At 40.0% G+C, this 19,514-nt stretch overlaps 1 protein-coding gene across 2 annotated transcripts; it reads right to left on the reverse strand.

Annotated features, from left to right (window-relative positions):
* Positions 1–2,610: 2,610 nt before the first annotated feature.
* Positions 2,611–19,455, reverse strand: LOC130164189 (bMERB domain-containing protein 1-like). Of its 2 annotated transcripts, none has more exons than XM_056368745.1 (6): positions 19,075–19,455; positions 13,293–13,413; positions 9,561–9,634; positions 9,052–9,190; positions 7,175–7,245; positions 2,611–6,099 (listed from the first exon to the last, which is right to left on the reverse strand). In XM_056368745.1, the coding sequence occupies exons 1-6, from the start codon at positions 19,151–19,153 to the stop codon at positions 5,987–5,989; spliced, it is 597 nt and encodes a 198-aa protein (XP_056224720.1). In that variant the 5' UTR covers positions 19,154–19,455; the 3' UTR covers positions 2,611–5,986. The 2 variants fall into 2 exon arrangements, with proteins under 2 accessions (XP_056224720.1, XP_056224729.1); XM_056368754.1 differs by having other exon boundaries at positions 9,052–9,166; positions 19,075–19,447.
* Positions 19,456–19,514: the final 59 nt, after the last annotated feature.

The raw sequence follows: 19,514 nt of genomic DNA on the forward strand, positions 1-19,514 counted from the left end.
TTTGATGTTGTAGTCAAATACCTGCAGAGTAGTAGGCTGCATGGACAACTAAAAGGCATTTTTGAAACATTGGAGCCAATGTATTGGAAAATGATCAACGTAAATGTAAAGTTAACATAGTTTGTAATTACTCAAAACTACCAGCATATTCTGTATATTACTGACCCCGAGGTTGAAATAGTCTGAAACCGTTTACAGGTCTTGGCCTCATTCAAGGAACCTTCTCTGCCAGGTGTCAGTGCCAGGCGCTCATGCTGCCCACGCTCTCGTTACCAGTGACTGTGATTTAGAGTGCTGCTCTCATTTAGAAACCCCTGGACTGATGAGAGATGACACCGGATATGAATGAGAAACAGTTGGTTACAGTTTGTCCCGTCTGAAATAGAACAACGTGACAGAGACTGGCAGAGGGTGTTAATAGAAAAAATAATTATCATAATCATCGTCAAGTGTGTAAAATCTGTGATTATACAGTGCAAACTCATCTCTCCGGTCATGCACATGAAAGAATAGAAAGTAGGAAGGCTCCAGCTGCCTCCACACCAGCAGCTGGCATCCTCAGTGCTGAGATGTCAGTGGATTGTTAATTAGCCGGGACACAGTGCTGGTCTTGCTAGGATCAAAGAACTTTTCCAGTGAGTGCTCCAGAGCAGATCCCCTGCACAAGAACAACATGAAGAGTTTTTTTGTTTTTTACTCTTAGCAGCAATCTGACACCCTTCCAAAAGGCCTTCTCCCCACTCTTGTACTGTTTAAAAAGCATGCTTCTGCCTCAACATTTATGTAGATCTGTTCTCCTGTTTTGCAGCATCATCATCATACTGCATATTATATTCACTGAGCACTTACACATACTCTGCTGAAACCAACCAGCTTCGTTCAGCTGTTAACTGAGGATATATGGAGAGGCGGGGAGACTTCTTCGGTGGCTATTACAGGATGAAATGTATTTAAAATCAAAGTTTTTATTGTAGAATTACTGCAGAATGATCATAATCACAGATAGGGTCCAATATAGTCACATGGTAATACACTGTAAAACTGTGGACATTAAAAACATTGTTTATTTTTGTAATCAGATAAAATAATAGTAAAAATTGTTTAGTTTTTAACAGATTCATCTCCACATTTGAAGAACAGTGAGCAAGAAGTCCCAGGCTGGCTGAAGCACAAACAGCGAACAGTTAAAAGTGACATATGCTTGTATCATTGGTAATTGTTTAAATAATGGGAGATTTTTTTGGTAGATTTTCCTTCCACGGAGATTTGGGAGACTTCAGTAAAAGTCAGAAACGGTTACCTTGATTTCTCTGGAGACATAAAATATATTCTTAAATGATAGACCTGTCAATTTTCATAAAGCCCAGCAGCCTTCAAGTTTGGCCATTTCGGGGAATTATTTTTGCATTTTCAATATTCATCCGACTGCAAGGCATGTGCAATTGTGCAGTTGAATGTTTCCATGTTGTTCATTGCGCTTTGACTATGAATGTGTTAGGAGTCATTAACAAAGTGGAGCAAAGAGAGGATATGATGCAAAAGTATAGCAATAGGAACAAATAGCCCGAGAGCCGCCATTGGAAATAAGTCAGAAATACTCATCAAACAGTAAAAGTGGATGAAATATTAAACTGATCTTACTGAGCCACATATCTCATTGTGAGTGGGGAAATAAATGTTTAATATCATATGTGATTATTGTGATCATGCGCACACGTTGAGTTTCTGGTTCCTGTGTGTGTTTTTTGTGCTTGTGGTATCCAAGGCAACGGGTGTGTTGAGAAGGAATTTCCCATTTGCCCTTTTTTATTCAGTCTCACTCCTCTGCGTCCTTGTAAAGTCACACAGTCATACTGAGCTCTCCAGTCAATGTCAGATTACATAAAACTACAGTCTGTGAAGGCCGAGTTTTCACATTTGGATTCAGCAAGTGTCTCCTTGAAGAACAATCCAGTAGACAAAGCAGATGTTTTCTGACATGCAGCCCCCCACCCGTTACAACCAGTTAGAAATCTTTCTAACCTCTAGAACCCCCCCCCACAGTGACAGAGGAGTGTCTGATGCCTCCTGAGCTTCAAACTCTGAAAACTTAAAAAAAGGATTTTCTCTTAGAGCTCTTTTTCTTATTTGTGCAGCCAGAAACTTGCATCACCTACTTTGACAGCTACTTTGATAATAACCCTCAAAACTGACAATCATCTCATTTCAAGCTGAGAACTGAAAAGCCTTTGAGACGTGAGTATGCATACATATACAGTATAATATCAAAATCAAGAAAAGGTCTTTTAAGGAAAAACAAAAAGAGCATTTTGAGTTTAGCTATATTTTACTGATTATGGACAGAAGTATTTTAAAATAAGGTGTAAATAAAAGCATTGTTTTTTTGCGGGGAAATACATTCATTTGCTTCCTTGCTGAAGAAGATTGAAGACAATTGTGCTGTTGATTAATTTAATAAAAGTAAATAAGTGCACTCTATACTATGCTGTCACATTTTTCATTTTAAAACTTAATATACTTAAAATATTTTGTCAGTTTCTGTGGAGTTGTTCAGCTACCTTTAATAGTTTGCAGCATTTTCAATTCCCAAATGCAGGTCAGTGACATGTGGCACTTACAGAAACATATTTATTTGACTGGTCAGTCCATGTGTGAGAATGAGAATGAGACACAATTGAAGATTGAATTTATTTCATTACAGATTTAAGAACCCTGATCATTATAAAAACGGGTTCTTATAGTCGTCCCCTAGCAGTTCTACAGCAACATGCAGCCTTGCGTTAGATTGGAGCAGAGTTTATTACATGGCACAACCAAATGAAACAAGAAGCACGAGTATACCATCAAGTCATAGTAACCATAGTAACAAAGCAGTGACAGCTACTGTACCTCTCGTTATCGCCCTTGTCTTACACTCCCGGCACACAATTAAGCACAGGTACACATACTGCACACACTAACACGTTTTCTTTCTCATTTATTTTTTGCACACACACACACACACACACACACACACACACACACACACACACACACACACACACACACACACACACACACACACACACACACACACACACACACACACACACACACACACACACACGCGGACACATTTGTACTTTCTCTCCGTATGCACACAGAGCTGTGCAGGATTATGGTGTTTGAATGACAGTCCTGCCCTTTTCACGTTGCGTTCACTGAGAGCTGCCCTTGTGGAAACTCACAGTGTTTCCGCTAAGGATGACTCACACTGAAGATTAGACCCCCCCCTCCCAACTCTGTGCCCTCCCACTCGCTTTCTCTTCATCTACCCTGCTTTCGGCCACTTCAGCCTCTCTTCTTCTTTCATTTTCTCTCCCTGACCCTCTCCTACTGCGACACCGTGTCTCTCCTTCAGAGGCTACGTGGTCTGTTCCATGTTTCTAAGCATTTTCCACAGAAGATTTCTTGAATCCTTGCTTGACTCGCACACAGCACTGTCAGGGGGTGTAACACTCCCCTCAGCTGCTTTGAACAGCTGGTTTCATGTCTAAATGTGAAAACTGAAGAGCAGAAATATGTCCCACACGCAAAGCCTCTTCACAAAAAATAATTACTGATCAGATGATGATCCTCTTTAGGGCAAAGAGCTATATTTATTCAGTCTGCGGCTCAACCGTAGGAACAGACATGAATGCATAATCATTCATTTCTGTATTCATGCCTGAGATGATGAAATTTATGTATTTTTAAGTTTGCACCTGGTCAACTAACCGTTACTGTCTTTTACAAGACATATTACAAATACAGGCTAGTTTTGTTTGGGCAAAATGGTTTCCACTGTCATCATCTTCATGAAAGTATTAAACTCTTCTCACATATAACTAACACACAACCATATAAGAGAAAGAATCTTCTCCTGGTGCAGCATCTGTTGTTTTTCTGCCATGGCTGTTATCCAGTATTTCAACATTACTGTCACACATTCCCCTGTGAACCTCCATGACGGCACCAGATACGGTTGCTGGGTGATGTGCGACCCAGAGCCTCTGTGACAGCGTTGAGACTGAATATCAAAAGATCCAATGATTGATCAAAAGAGACAGCTGTATCCATGTATACATCCATCACAAGGAGTAGTTGGGAACAAACCATAAAAAAAAAAACACAACAAGGCCTGGGACACAAACTGAGTGATCCATTGAGAAATTTCTCATCTAGCAGCTATGATGATGTTGTGTTCTTAGTTTCCCTAAAAGGGGGTGAAAGGGATTCAGAGGATCAATTATGGAGATCAATTATTCTGCTTCCTGTTTTTTTTTCTTTCATTAGGCAACAATAATAGTAGTAAAGTATTTCTTTTTGTCACACCTATCAAGTCTCATCCAACTCCAATCCATCCAACCTTCCTTGTTGTCTAATTGTAAAGATATGGGATATACATGGTTGCTATGGCGACTATTCTTCTTGGCAACACCAAGATCTGCTCTGCTAGTTTGATTGGCCACTACATCCCCATGCCCGACGTCTTGGATGTATGAGCCACTGGCTTGAATTGGGGTGGTAACAAATATATAAGTGGGCACTACAGCTTTGCCCCTGGCCAACACAAAGTACCCTCTCAAAAGACCGTCAAGTGTGCCTTTGTGATTGTATGATGCCTGTCTTCATCACTGGAGTGATATATGTATATATATATATATATATACATACATATATATATCCTGTATATATGAGGTCTAGTTGTCTGCAGTATCAGTTGAGTGCCAAGCCACATAGCTTGTGGAAACATGCATATGGATGATGCCAAACTGAGAGCAATGAGTTAAGACTGACTAATTCATGTGGAAGTTGTCTATATCTGCAGATTCAGTGGTTTGCTCATGTGCATTTAGTACCATATAGATACGTGTGCATGTTTTAATACTGTATGTGTCCCCACACAACACTACAATCACTATCATCCCTTCTGCTGTCAATTTGTTAGTTCCCTCAGTGTTGAATACTCATCAGAAATATCTAATGAAATACTGAAGCAGGAATGGAGAAAAAGTAGTAGTGAGGGTTGGCAAAGAAAGAAACCCTCTCAAAAATTGTATTGTGTGATGATTTTGCAAAAAAAAAAAAAAAAAAACACTACAGCCTAAAGCTTGTGGCTGATGGAAAAATACTGGAACACATAAAAAGGCAGACATTAATAAATATTAGTTAACTATTCTTAAAGGGAAATGGAGCAGTATGAGACATCCGTTCTTTCTTCACAAACCACCACATTTCAAAAGGTCATACCCATTCGGTTGGAGTCAGATCACAGGCAACTTCATCCTAACATAACTCCAGATTAATGTCAGTTTCATTAGTGTTATCTCAGTAAGGCTAATTATAAAGTTCCAGCAGTGTGTCTAGACTGGCCTGCTGACTCCTGCAGAACAGCTACTTTTTTAATGAGCACTGACAGTTATCAGAGCTCAGTGAAGTCTTTAAATATAAAACTAATAGGTGTGTCATGCTAGTTGAAACCAATTAGTATATACATTATACATGCCTGACTTGTGCTTCTTTCAAACCATGTTGAAGAGAGAAAATGAGAAATAAATACAATGTGTTAAGGATGCTCCTCTTGGAAACTGTTCATCAGAAGATGTTGGCTGAGCAGTGATAATTAACAAGAGCAAAAATAAAAACAGAAATTGGATGAGAGATGTGGAGAGCAGAGACAGACGAAATAAAATCAGACATGAAATCCAGTGAAAGAGAGAAAGAGACAAACAGATCCAACAGAGGACAAACTTAGGTCTCGGGATTAAAAACACACCATATCAATTTTGCAACATCCTATGTCCCTCCTCTGGGAAATCCTCGCCTGTACTGCTTCGTCCATGTTTCAAAGTCTTTCTCAGATTGAAAAGTTGAAACTGGAAATACTGACTCCTGTGGAAGGGCCGTTTTTGGTTTGCGACCCCTGAACGAGCCCGACAGTCGGGCTCTCCATGTTGGCTCCAGTCTACATGATGGAGCATGTGAAGCCACAGCACTCTTTCAGCAGGGTGAGGCCTGTCTTGGTGAAGGGAGAAGAGGTCTGTTGAGCCCTGGATGGCACCCGTTTGGTTGGTACACCTGGAGCACAGAGAAATCACACTTAGAGGAGCAGAGGAAATATTCTTCAAACTACAATTACCGCCTTGCGGTTCTATGCCTCCGCCACTCAGACTAGTTTCAGGTTACATCACTGTTTATCCAGAGTCATATAAAATATTAAACATTTGTGTGAAATTTTGTCATAATTTCTTCTGTTACGTCTTGAGTAATGGTGTAAAAGTGTTTTCTGAGGTCACTGTGACCTTGACCTTCGACCTTGAGTCCAAGTGAATGTTTGTACCAAATTTAAAGAAGTTCCTTCATGGCATTACAGAGATATTGTGTTCATAAGGCCAAAACCGTGTTTGGTGATGTCACCATGAACTTGACCTTTGAGGTTTGACTTTTAGCCACCAAATTCTAATCAGTTTGTCCTTGAGTCTAGATGAACGTTTTTACCAAATTTGACGAAATTCCCTCAAGGTGTTACAGAGATATCACGTTCACAAGGCCAAAACCGCATTTTGTGAGGTCACTGACCTTGACCTTGAATGTTTGTGCCAAATTTAAAGAAGCTCCTTCAAGTCGTTACTGAGATATCGTAGTCAAGAGGCGGGTGAGGTTGTGTGAGGTCACTGTGACCTTTGACCTTTGACCCCCTCGAATCAGTACATCCTGGAACCCTAGTGAAGTTCCCTTGAGGCATTTCTGAGATATGGTGTCCACGAGAATGGGACAGACGGACGGACAGATGTACGGACTGACATAGCATTGATGTAGTCTATTGTATTAAGTTTTTGGCAAGAGACAATTTATGTTTTTGATTCTGATGCTCTCTCTCTCTTCCTCTCTCTCTCTCTCTTTCTCTCTCTCTGCCAATGCATAAAACAGCTCAGATGATGAATGGCTTCTCTTAGAAAGGCACAAGCATCTTTTTTTCTGAAGCACAGTCTCTATACTCGAATTTCTGTTTTATGATGAGTCAGTCAGTGGCTGTATATGGTTCATCCGTCAAAGCCCTGAGGAGAAAAACACCTTGAACAAAAAAAACATTTCTCTTTCTAAATCTTGTCAATATTTTGATGCAGCACAAAGTTGCAACTCTCTTCAATACCTGTCTTCTTCATATTTCTTGGGAATTTCGACTTGAGGAAATCTGCCATTTCTTTATCCTCTTCTTTCTCCCTGTAAAAATACAAAACAAAATACTTATATATGATGCATGAAAATACATGAATACATAAGCACTTAGATTACAGATCAAAGTCTTCTGTTGCCTTCACAAACGAGGAGCTGGCAGAAATACAGCCAGATGAGAGTCCGTTATGATACAAATCTAAAAGTCAAAAATGATCTCTCGTTCACACTCTCTGGGCTTGCCCTCTGCTCCACAAATACTGGCTGAACATTTCCCATTGTGTCTGGGGTATTTAAATCCCCACTGCCTCTCTTCTTAGACACCTACTAGATAAGAGATCTGATGTAGTTTGAAAAGATTAGATCTACTCTGAGAGGTTGTACTGATACATTCAATAAATCTGGCAGCCATGTTTTGTCTAATAGTAATAGTATTACTGTGATTAGTGCAGGGCTATACATGTGAACACAAGATATGTCACAGCTGTATATTGATATTTAATACACTATGTTGTGTTACAGAAACAAATGCTTATTGTAACAGTATCTGCTGTGTTTCGAAATTAAAAACAGCATGGAAACTGCAGAGAGAAATATGTCAAGTCTGGGTTAAAAAAAAAAGAAATAACAAAAGAGAGAGAGAGAGATCTCTATATATTAATCAACATGGATAACATGGCCTTGAGCGCTGTCACATCCTCTTCTCCCACCGATCCATTACCCCACTGTTGCTCTCCTGCTTCCTGCCTCTCACCTTCCCAGCAGCCCCTCAGCACTTTCACAGCATGCTGGCAGCTGCCAACACAAAGTGTTGTTCACACAAGCTAACTATGTTTGTTACTGTCTGAGAATTGGACTGGAGAGAAAATGAAAACAAAAAACAAAACAAAAAAACATGCCACAGAAACCACATCTGGTTGTCCGCCGTCAGCTTACATTAGATTACAAGTGAGTGACAAGAGGCCTAAGTTAAAGAACCTGTGAGGATGTGTGGTTCTTTTTCAAGTACATCTCAAAATTGAGAGAGCGGCTGCATCCACTGCTAGAGTCCTCCATAATACAGGTTCAACCTACAGTAAGCCCATGTTAAATTAAAGGAGAGGAAAGGAAATGTAATGTGCAAGACAATCTACTTTAACTGTTTCCCATATAGCTGTGCTGTGCGAAACGTGGTGAGGGAGTGTCAGAATGGATCCGTTGTGGCAGGAAAGTTTGGACAGGATGTAGATATCTTCTGTTCATCTCCATCATGAGAAAAAAACACAGCCAGCAGCAACACTTTTCGAGGCTTGATGCATCTCAAAAATGCCAAAATAGATGCAAACTGTTTTTTATTTCTTTTTTTAACCTATGGCAGCCCCTCTTGCAGTGCTCACTGACGCACACTGACAAATCTTTAATTGAAATGGCTCTCTGATGTGCGCTCTGCGTTTCACTCCCTCTCAGTGCTGTGCCTTTGGAAACGTTCCAGTGTTTTTAATGGAGTGAAGTGGGGCGGCTTTGTGGAAATATGCATATGCATGATACTGAACTGAGATACAACTTTGCCAGCATCAGTGAATATACAAGTGATGTCCCAAGCTGATCCTGATCAGTCATTATGGTGATCATTATGTTAATGACGGATTTGATCTGATTTGCAGTAGATGAACATCAGTGTTTGTACGATTGGGCAAAGAATTCTCTGAGACTGCATGGGTACTGCTTGTCCTCTGTCTCGGGTGGCTTTGTATGAGCAATAGGATTGCATTTTTTTTCTCTCATTTTTAATTATTCAATCACAACCTATAGTGACACATGACTGATGGACTCCTAGCAAGCTGTAATAAAAAAAACATAGAAGCAGAGGCATACCTGAGTCGTTCAAACTCCACATCGTCTACCAGGAAGTCTCTTGTCTCAACCAGCTTGTGGATCTGCTGCAGAAGTTCCTCTTCCTTCTGCCGGTCCTCGTTGGACTTGTCATTATCTGCAGCACAAAGGCAGAAGACATCTGACAATATAGTATTTGTCCTAGATTGTCCCTGCAAATATAATGGGGTATTAAACAAACAGTATGGAAATAAAAAAATGTGTAATTATTTATGGAAATCTATCCTAAATATTTTTGTTTGGAAATACAATTATGTGTTTTCTTGCTGAGAGCTAGGTGAAAAGATCACTCGCATGTCTGTACATTAAGTATGGAGCTAGAGTCAGGACATGATTAGCTTAGCTTAGCATGAAGACCGGGTCTTTTCTTGACAAGAAAGCAAAAAACCCTAATTTCCCATTTCATTGCTGCTTATTACTGCTGCTGATTACTGCTTTGGTCAACCAACAACAACCATCAATATCAAGAGAAGACAGGTGTTAACTCTTACCTGGTATGGACACTAATTTGTGCAGCTCCTTCTTCAGACGAGTGATCTCCTTGCACAGCTGAATGTCATCCATCCTGCATGGCCATGATTTTAGGAAAATAACACACACACAATCACTAATGTAAGTAGTACACATGCTGCATATCACTCAGTTTCAACTTTAAAGGGCGGCGAGGAGTGAAATCTTGACTCTACTGAATGGGAAAATGAAATTCAACCAGAGAAAGCTTGATATTGATCTTGTATTTCACACAGGAGAAATCCCTGTGGCGCACTCAGAGCCAGATAGCTTTCACTCTGTGTGCATCATGCGCTTTCTCTCTCAATGGCCCTCCAAATCAGGGGATCATTACTGACACTGGGGTGGGGAGGAGGAGCCTCAGTGCCTTCCTTCACCTAAAGGAGTGAGAGGGCCTCACATGACCCAGCTTCACAGCAACTGAACCTTTTTTTTGTGGACAGATGCGGCACACACAGCACACGGTCAGACTCACTCACACACAGTACACACATTCATCAGTGTCAGCAGAGTGAGAGCCTCGCCACCGTGCCTCATCTACCTGTCATGTAATACGCTCTCCACAGACGTGTAGGTGGAGAAATGGCCATGAGGTCTGGAATACAAATGACACACTTTATTTAACTTAACAAAAGAAAACACAACCAGGGATTTGTTTGCTTGTGGACCACAGAGAGAGAAAAAAGAAGGTGCTTCAAATCATGACTCTCTATCTCTGTCTTCTTCCCTTCCTCCACCTCCTCCTCCATTCCCTCATTCTCCCACTTTATCTGCTTGACTCTTGCTTGCTACTCAATACACGTCACTCCCCCCATTCCCTCTGCTATCTGAGCAGTGTTACTGCCTATCTTTCAGGGGAGTAGATGAATAAATATCCATGCATTAGCCTGCTTAGCCGAAGCAAAGGTAAAGCCATTGAAATTTTAATGGGGGCCAGCTTGGGCTGTGATGAAAAGAAATGTGGGGAGAGAATAGAGGGCAGTGCTGCTAGGAGATGTGTGTCAGATACCAAGGTGCAACCTGGTATGAAAAGATGGTTTAAATGATTTGAACTGCTCTCTGTAAGGAAAGCCTGAAGTTCTCCTAGTTCTCCTGTGAGGCTGTAGCTTCTGTTCTATGGATTGTTCTGGCTTGACAAAGTATCAGTGTATCACTGTTTTGACTGATAAATTAACTGAATCAGTCAAATAACGAGGTTTTTCACAGTAGCATTTCTTAAGGCTAAGATTATGGTCAAGGTATAAAAACAAACCAGGTCTGGGACAGGAACAAACCCCAGTCCCTGCTTGGAAGTCAGACACGTATACCCTCACTCACCACCCTGACCGCCACACCCATGCTTTCCACCTTGCCACATATTGGCACAGTATTTCCTGGCACTGAAATTTGGCAGTGGATGTAAATCATGAAGTGCAGGAAGAATACTGATGATGATAATAATGATTAAAAGTAAAATGAAATGGAATGGGTAAACAATTCAAATAATCAATAAAAAAAGAAATCAGGAGAATGACTTAGTAAAATTGTAGGTTTTAAAAAGTTAAAGTAAATTCAGACTCTAAGCCGTTTAAAAATACACCAATACAAATGTGACTTTAAGAAAGATTTAAAAGAAGATAGGGAGCTTGCCAGTCTAATCTCCTCAGGGAGGTTATTCCAAAGAGAAGGGGCCCAAACAGAGAAGGCCCAGTCGCCCTTGGTCTTTAGCTAAGATTGTGGAATGGCTAGCAGAGCTTTGGCTGAGGACCTCAGGTTGCGACTGGGCACGTATTGGGGTCAGAAGATCTGAGATGTTCTTAAATGCAAGTCCTGTCTAAAAAGGATCACAGTGGTCCAAACGAGAGGAAATGAAAGCATGTATGAATGAAGTATGAAGTTTCTCGACTTCTACTGGATAAAATTGTACTGATCTTGTAGAATCTCCTGAGCTGCAGAAAACTAGACTAGACAACTGTGTTGACATGTTTGTTCAAGCTGAGGGTGGATATCAAAGGTGACAGCAAGATTTTTACAGCTATCTACTACATTTTGAGACAAAGAGCCCAGGTGCTTTGAGATATAAGTATTACCCGACTCTTTACATTGTTTAGCTTCAGGAAGTTCTGAGCAATCCGGTATTTGAAGTCAAGGATACATTCACTGAGTATATTCATTTGTTAAGTTTCATTAGGGTTAAATGACAGGTACAATTGAGTGTTGTCTGCATAAGAATGAAATCTCACATATAAAACCTTGGACAGAAAGGGCAGTTTGTACATTTATTTTGAAATTATCATTGGAGTTTGGGTCCAAAGAGAGATCCATATACAGTACTCCCTTCAAAAATCTCACAGGCAGGATGTCATGAACACACGGTGTGGACTTCATTTTATTAAACACCTCTGTGAGAGTGTCCACAGATATTGTATCATTCTGAAGCTGGAGCCTCTGTTGACAAAAAAAGTTAAAAATTCTTCACATTTCTCAGGGGAGTCCATATTAACATTTAGAGGAGCCTCTGTGGCATGGTTAACACATTAAACAAAGTCCTGGTTGTGTCTGTTCTTTTTGATAAGGTCCAAAAAAAATCTTGCTCTGGCATTTTTAATCTCTTTACTAAAAGTGCATTTTCAGTTTAGAGGCTTTCCACTTCTGCTCTGCCCTGCAACAGCCCCTCTTCAGGGCATGTGTGCGGTAAGTTATCCATGGCAGGGAAACTTTAGAGGATTTTTTTCTACTTAAAAGCAATTTGGTCCAAGATTTGGGAGCAAGTACTATTACATTTTTTAAGACTGTGTCAGAGTCTTGACTTAAGCCAATGTCAACTAAGGAAGACAGGAAAGCATCTGTGAATGTGGCTGCAGAGGAAGTATTTAAAACTGCGAGAGCATACAGGGTTAGGTTTGTTATTAGTCAGATTATTTTGGACCACAGAACATTATGCATTTGACTAACATCCTTGCATAGTACTGTCTGTTGAAATACCATGTGAGAAGGATCATGAGTGTGGCCCTAAAGATTCAACAATGTTTAGGGGGACAGAGTCACAAGACAGATTTCTCATAAAAACGTGAATTTTGTTAGTGATGATATAATCCTGGCAAATAAAAGAGTTGTAGGAGAGGGACCTTACAATAAGCAGACCAACGTTAACAGAGTGAGATTATGAATAGTATTATGATAATACAGTATTATTATATTACTATTTGGATTTCTGAAATTCTTCTTTCTATGTGGCCTTGTCTTATATTGGGTCTCTGGCTAATAATTGGAATTATGGGCCATTGAGGGCACCTAGACAAAAGCAGAAGCTAGTGCGTCTGTGTCTGGTTAAGATGATGGCAGCGCGGGGAGGGAGTACATTATGGCCATTGTACATTATATAAAGACTACATTACGTAACAACGTGGTCTTTTCTCTTGATGTTTTTTTTCCCCACAGGCAGTAAATATCTGATAATAGCAGAGCTCCAGCTTTCATCTATTCATTAATCATATTTTCTGATGTGCTGTGAGCAGGCCATAGCACATTTTCAAAATACATGATCTTAAACTTGAATCTTTAAACTTAATCAAAATCATACCAGCATTGAACATAATATTGTATTCACTTATCTACTATAAAGGGATCTGTGTTGCTATTACTTAATGTGTTGTTTCTTTTTCAAACCTCATTTCAGCTAATACACTAAAGACACCAAGTGAAAGCAGTGCTGTTGTTGTTAAGTCACTCACATGTATCTGAGCTCTGACTCCCTCCTGACCAGGACATCTCTGATCCTCTCAATCTTAAAGAGCTCCCCCTCAATGTCATCCACAGTGATGGTAGAGTCCGCCATGGACACCACGTCGTCCTCTGAGAGAGAGAGAGAAAGGGAGAGAAGGGCCAGTGTTATAAAAGAAAAGATGTCTGGCACACACACAATAGAAACATTCAAGTGCATTTAGACTCTTTTCTTTATTATTATTAGTTTGCACTTCTTCAACATACTGGAAAATACAATACAGGTATACATGCAGACACATACACACTCAGGAGCTTTTAAAAATGATCTACTCTGACACTGCAGAACAATAACTGCATATGAATCTGAATTTTTTCTAAACTGTACAAACAGCTGCAGCAGATGTGGTTTGAAATTGCTGCTTGATGAGGAGCAGAGCAGACCGTCACAGCCAAATTACCATGTGTCAGGATTTGGCACGACTCAAATGGCTGCTTTCTCTCTCTCTCTCTCTCTCTCTCTCTCTCTCACACACACACACACACACACACACACACACACACACACACACACACACACACACACACACACACACACACACACACACAAATGGATTAATTACCGACACCCAGGTTGGTGGGTCAGCCCAGGAAATAAGCCTCTCTCGAGTACACACTGCAGTCCTGTCTGCCAGCACTGTTCACTCATTTAGTGTCAATCTTTCAGCAAAATTTAAAGACCTGGTGTAATCACCGTCAAGAACGCACAGAATTAGATCGAAAAGTCTCTCCCAACTAGAGCAGAAACAATTTGCTAAATACTTAATTAATCAACTGACAGATAATTACTTGGAAACAATTTTAATCATAGCTTTAATTGTTAACGTGTCATATAAAGGTAAGTTGAATTTCTTTAGGTTTTGGTCAGTTGTTTGGACAAAACACACATTCCAAGACATCACCTCTGGGTTAGTTGTGGGGAAGTTACAGACTAAGCAACTGATTGATAGAGTAAAAAATTAATTGATAAACTATAATAAAAGTAATTGTTAGTTGCAGCCCAGCTCCCAAAACACATTTTTAGTCTTAGTAATCAATGTAATCAAGAGGCAGGTTAATTTGCGCTGTCTCTAATTACTTAAATAGTGATTTTATATTCAGCATTGCAGGTTGCAGTATGACTGTGGTACAACATTAAATTAAGACTTCACAAAAATGAATTTCATCATGACCAAAAAAAAACAAGGTTTAGAATTAGGATTAGAATATATGTACTGCAGCTAATACTTTGTCTCAGGAGTAATCAAAAGACATAAAATAAAAGTACCATGCCATCAAATAATTTCAGCCTACAGTACCACATGTTCATAGAAACAACAGAATGGGCTCTTTCTTCTTCTGCAGAATAATTAGATGGTAGTAAGTAATCCCTGTAGGAATATTCTCTTTCACACACAGCAGCTCTGCTTTCAAGCAATTAAATAATCACATCCTGCACAGAGGGAGCCTCGGTGGCTTGGTGAACAGTAACATTAATGATGCTGTGTTTAAATCTGTTTCTTTACGCATGTTGCTCAACACACCGCTCCTTGTGCTTCTCCTGTTAACTGCATCCTTTCAAATAAAGCAGACATTTCTTGAAAAAAAATCCTCAATCTACAATAAAGCAAATTATGTAAAATGATACCATGTTTGCTGGATTTATCTCAGCCACTATTTACAACCATGTGAAGGCTTGCTCCAAACAACTGTGTAATACTTTTTAATGAATCTGTCCCAAGGTCCGTGGAACCATTTGTGTGATGAAAGGACATCAAGGCATTTCACACAGTGTAACTGCTCAAACTGTGAGAAGCAGAAACAGCTTGCACTAGAATCTAATAAACCAGCAAGCGGATGAATCAAATATTCACCTGCAACCACCTGAAAATGCTTTTTTTTTTTAGACATGCACATCAAAATACATACATTAGATTATTTACCCTGAAATCCAAATACGTCCTCAGTCACGATTTTACAATTGAAGATAATCACATCTGCCTACTCTTCAATTGTTCCATTTAGCACTGTAATCCTGGATAACTGTCACTTCCCTGCAGAGTGCTGCACCACATGGGGGCTGAGACAGACATAACCAGGGAGGTACCAGTACCACCACTGACAGACAGTCCCTGGCTCCTCCTGTGGCCCTTAAACCCTCTTTATATATACACACCATTACTTAGTAGAGCTCTAGTATGTAATTTCTCAATGCGAGTCACATTTAGCCGTGGGGAGGGTAGAGCTTTACTGGGTTCAAAGCACAGTGAAGACATGTCCTCTGCACCAGCTTGAACAAAGGCAGAATAGAAGAGAAGTCAGACTTGGCTTATGACTTCAGGGTAGGAGTAAAAATACTGTGGGAAGCATCAACCATGCTTGGTGATAATTGCCTGTTTACATAGACTGGCATTAAGGCTTTGTTTGGGGGCTTGCACCTATAGTCTGCTTTGTGTGACAGACATAAAAGGATGCTGAAGTACAGACAGACATCTTCACATAAACACTCGGTACTCTGTCGCTATGACAAATCTGGCTGACGTCAGTGTAGCATCAAGACAACCTTGACACCTTAGAGGAGAAAGCAATAAGTGAACTGTTGCAGTGAGTATTAAACTGTTACCAATGTTAATGAAAGAGTACAATTACAATACAATGCACAGTAAAGTTGCAGATAAACCTGATTTCTAAGACCATTAAGTTAAAATATTGTTTCTTGTTCAAAAAAGTGGAGACTGAATTTTGAATGGTTGTATCTGTGGCTTCTTCCTAATTGTACATCTCTGGAAATATGCTCATTCACTTTATTGCTGAGAGTAAAATGAGAAGATTAAAATGTCTCATGTACCCTAAGTATGGAGCTACAGCCAGGAGGCAATTAGCTTGGCTTAGCATAAGCACTGAAAGCAGGGGGGGAACAGCTAGCCTGCCTCTGTCCACTGTGCAAAAACCAACACATCGAAAGCTCACTAGTTAAGACATTGTATCTCATTTGTTGAATCCATACACAAAAAAAAGTTAAAATTTCGAGTTTCTTGGCAAACACCAAGCTCGGAGTCTGGTTGTCAGCCGGGTTGCAAGGCAACCAGCGGAAACACTGCACAGAAGCTCATGAGTCCCCCAAGAACAATCTCTCTTTTTACATTTTTGTTTTCGTTCAAATCAAGCAAACAAGATACGTGTGAATCGTGAGCTTTATAGATGTCAGTTGATGTAATTTTAAAAAAAAATATTTGGGCTAGGCTACGCTACGCTAGCTGTTTCCCCCTGCTTTCAGTCTTCACGCTTAACTAGGTGAACTACAACCCTGCTCCAGCATCATATTAATGCATAGACCTGGGGGTGGCATCAATCTTCTCATGATTCATGTTGAGAAAGCGATAAAAGCATTTTATCCCAGCATGTCAGTCATTTATTCAACATGCTGTTGGCTGACGGTCATAGAAGGTCAACTGGCAAAACCATTTACACCTTCAGTGTGAAAAATAAATAACCTTAGCTCAGATAAAGCAACCATATAAAATAGAGACTTTTTGTTTCCAACATAAAAAGCAAATACATAACAAAACAACTCACCAGATCCAGTGAATTTAATCTCCATCAAATTGTTTTATCTGCCTATACCTGGCCTTATACCTAACTAACTTTGAAGGTGAATTTAGTTGCCTAAACCATAAGCAAATAGTGTTACTTGACGAACAAGTTTTACACAGCAGACACTTTGCCTTGTCAAACACAGGTGTGACCCATAACTGTTAATTGCTGCCTCACTTTGCAATAATTGTTAATTAGTTCCACCTGTGCTTCTCCACTATAATAAGAAAAGTAAATCTCTGCTGTGAAAAAGGTCTGTGTGTCTATCTTACAGAGATAGAGCAAAGTGTCTGACTCATGCTATAGTCACAGAGGCTTTATTTAATTGGCATAATGCATGTCCAAAACAAAATATATGAATCAGAATTGATGCTGATTTACAATAAGAAAAAAGGAATAAATAGTGAGACCAGGGTAAGCTAGTGCAGAAGCGTGTACACATATCTGCTGTCTTTGGTGGCAGATTGCATTGCGTGTGTGTGTGTGTGTGTGCGTGTGTTGGTTTGTATCATTATCTTTGTGAGGACTAAATCGGTTTTGTATTGTTGTGAGGACATGTTTGCATTATGAACACATATTGTGCAGTCCTCACAACTTCAAATGACTGTTTGAAGGTTAAGACTTTGGTATAAAGCTTAAGGTTAGAATTAGGGTTAGGTTAGGGTCAGGGAAAGGAAGTATATAGTCCTCACAAGTACAGCAAGACAAACGTGTATATCTGAGTTTGAGAAAGCCACAACGAAAGAAAGCTACTCCTCCACTCTCTGTCTTCTTATCTTGAAATGCACACTGTATTTACACTGCATACTCATTACATTACAGATGTAAAGTCATTCGTGATTGTTCATGAGCGGTAACACCTCATTTATAGAAGAGATGAAATGTTGTGCCTTAGAGACAACATGTTCTGCTGCAGAGGCTCTCTAGGACAGGTTATTCTGCCACTGAGCAGTTATGACTCATCACTACACCTCTCTGAAATGTTCCCTCCTTTACACTTTTTCCCCGATTTTCTCACTCTCTCACAGTTAACATTTTTCATATCTTTCTCCCCCCACTCATTTCACCTCACATTTCTCATATCCTGCCCCTCTTTTTATATAAGCCGCTGAAGATGTGAATTACATCATGAGCTCAATTTACAGTCTTTGCTTCAGCTCCAAGTATCTTTTTACACTGGCACAATGTGCTTTATGCCTAATGAGGTAGAACAGCATACTGACAGACAGATCAGCCAAGTTAGAGACCAAAAGGCAGAAGTAAGGAGGGATGAGGAGAATGAGTGGACCAGGGGTGGGAAGGAAAAGAGGAAGGAGTGAAATCATGCAGTGTAGAGGAAAAAAACAGATATAGGGCTTAACAGAAAACTTCCCACCTGACTGGTCACATCAGTGCACGTCATAGATTGTTTTTTATTTACTCCGTTATCATATAGGAAAGCAATGATCATCATTAATGTAGAGGAACACAGCTAAAACAAAAATCAATTAGCAACTATATTGATAACAAATTAATTGTTTATGTAATTTTTTCAGCTAAAAAGTCAACCATTCTCTACTTACAGCTTCTTGCTTTTCTCTGGTTTATATCTTTGAAAAATGAGACATCACAATGGGCTTGCAGGGACTGTATTTTCTGACATTATATAGACCAAACAATGAATCAAGAAAATAATGTGTTATCGATAATGGAAACAATTGTTAGTTGTGGACTTATGAGGAACATTATTATAACACTCATGCAGTGTCCCACATGGCTCATTTTTCATTATTTGATGGGCTTGTTATGGACCCTCACTTTACTCTTGAACACTCTTACACAAGACACACAGACACACACACACCCACCCACTAGAAGAACAGACACCTGTGGATTCTTGACATTTAAGAGCTACTAACCTGTACTGCAACTAGAAAAATACATTGATTGGTTCCATTAGGTTCTATTAATTATAAGGAAAACTATAAAAGTAGAAAAGATCTATTATAAGAACTATAGTAATCCTTAATATAGTAACATTTCTGATATTAATGTGAACTTTAGGCACAGTGACATTAGGAACATTTACTGCAGATTCCAAATACATACAGAAAGGTGACTTTGAAGTCAGTCAATGGATCAACAAGTAATAATAGTGCAGTGTTTGTTGGTTTAGATAACCTGGTTTGTTGGTGTCTCTGCTCCATTCAGTGTGCTCCAGTGAACCGTACTGATGAGAAGATCCTCGCTTCTTCTCCATTGGTCCAGCAGCACAAGCAGCTCTTCTCTTCTTTTCCCTCTTCCAGTTGCTGCGGCTGGTAAACAGCAAAGAAAACTACAGGGGAGGGTCTTGCAGTCTCAGTTTGTTGCCGTATTTCACTGAGTCATCGCCAGTCAGTCACCAACCTGCAGAGGCAGAGAGAGCAAGATGTTCCACCGGTGCCCAGCAGCTCTGGCAGGTGTCTGTGTGTGAGCAGCGCACAAGAAGCTCCCTGTGGTAACCAATCCCCGAGCTGCTTGGATAGTAACTAACTACCGCTATCTGGTGGCCACTGGACGCAGTTACAGCACAGCAGTGCACACTGTGGTGCTTCAAAGCAAAAACACTTCCTAGTCTCGGT

The sequence above is a fragment of the Seriola aureovittata genome, chromosome 3 (genome assembly GCF_021018895.1).
Source record: "Seriola aureovittata isolate HTS-2021-v1 ecotype China chromosome 3, ASM2101889v1, whole genome shotgun sequence".
NCBI lineage: Eukaryota > Metazoa > Chordata > Actinopteri > Carangiformes > Carangidae > Seriola > Seriola aureovittata.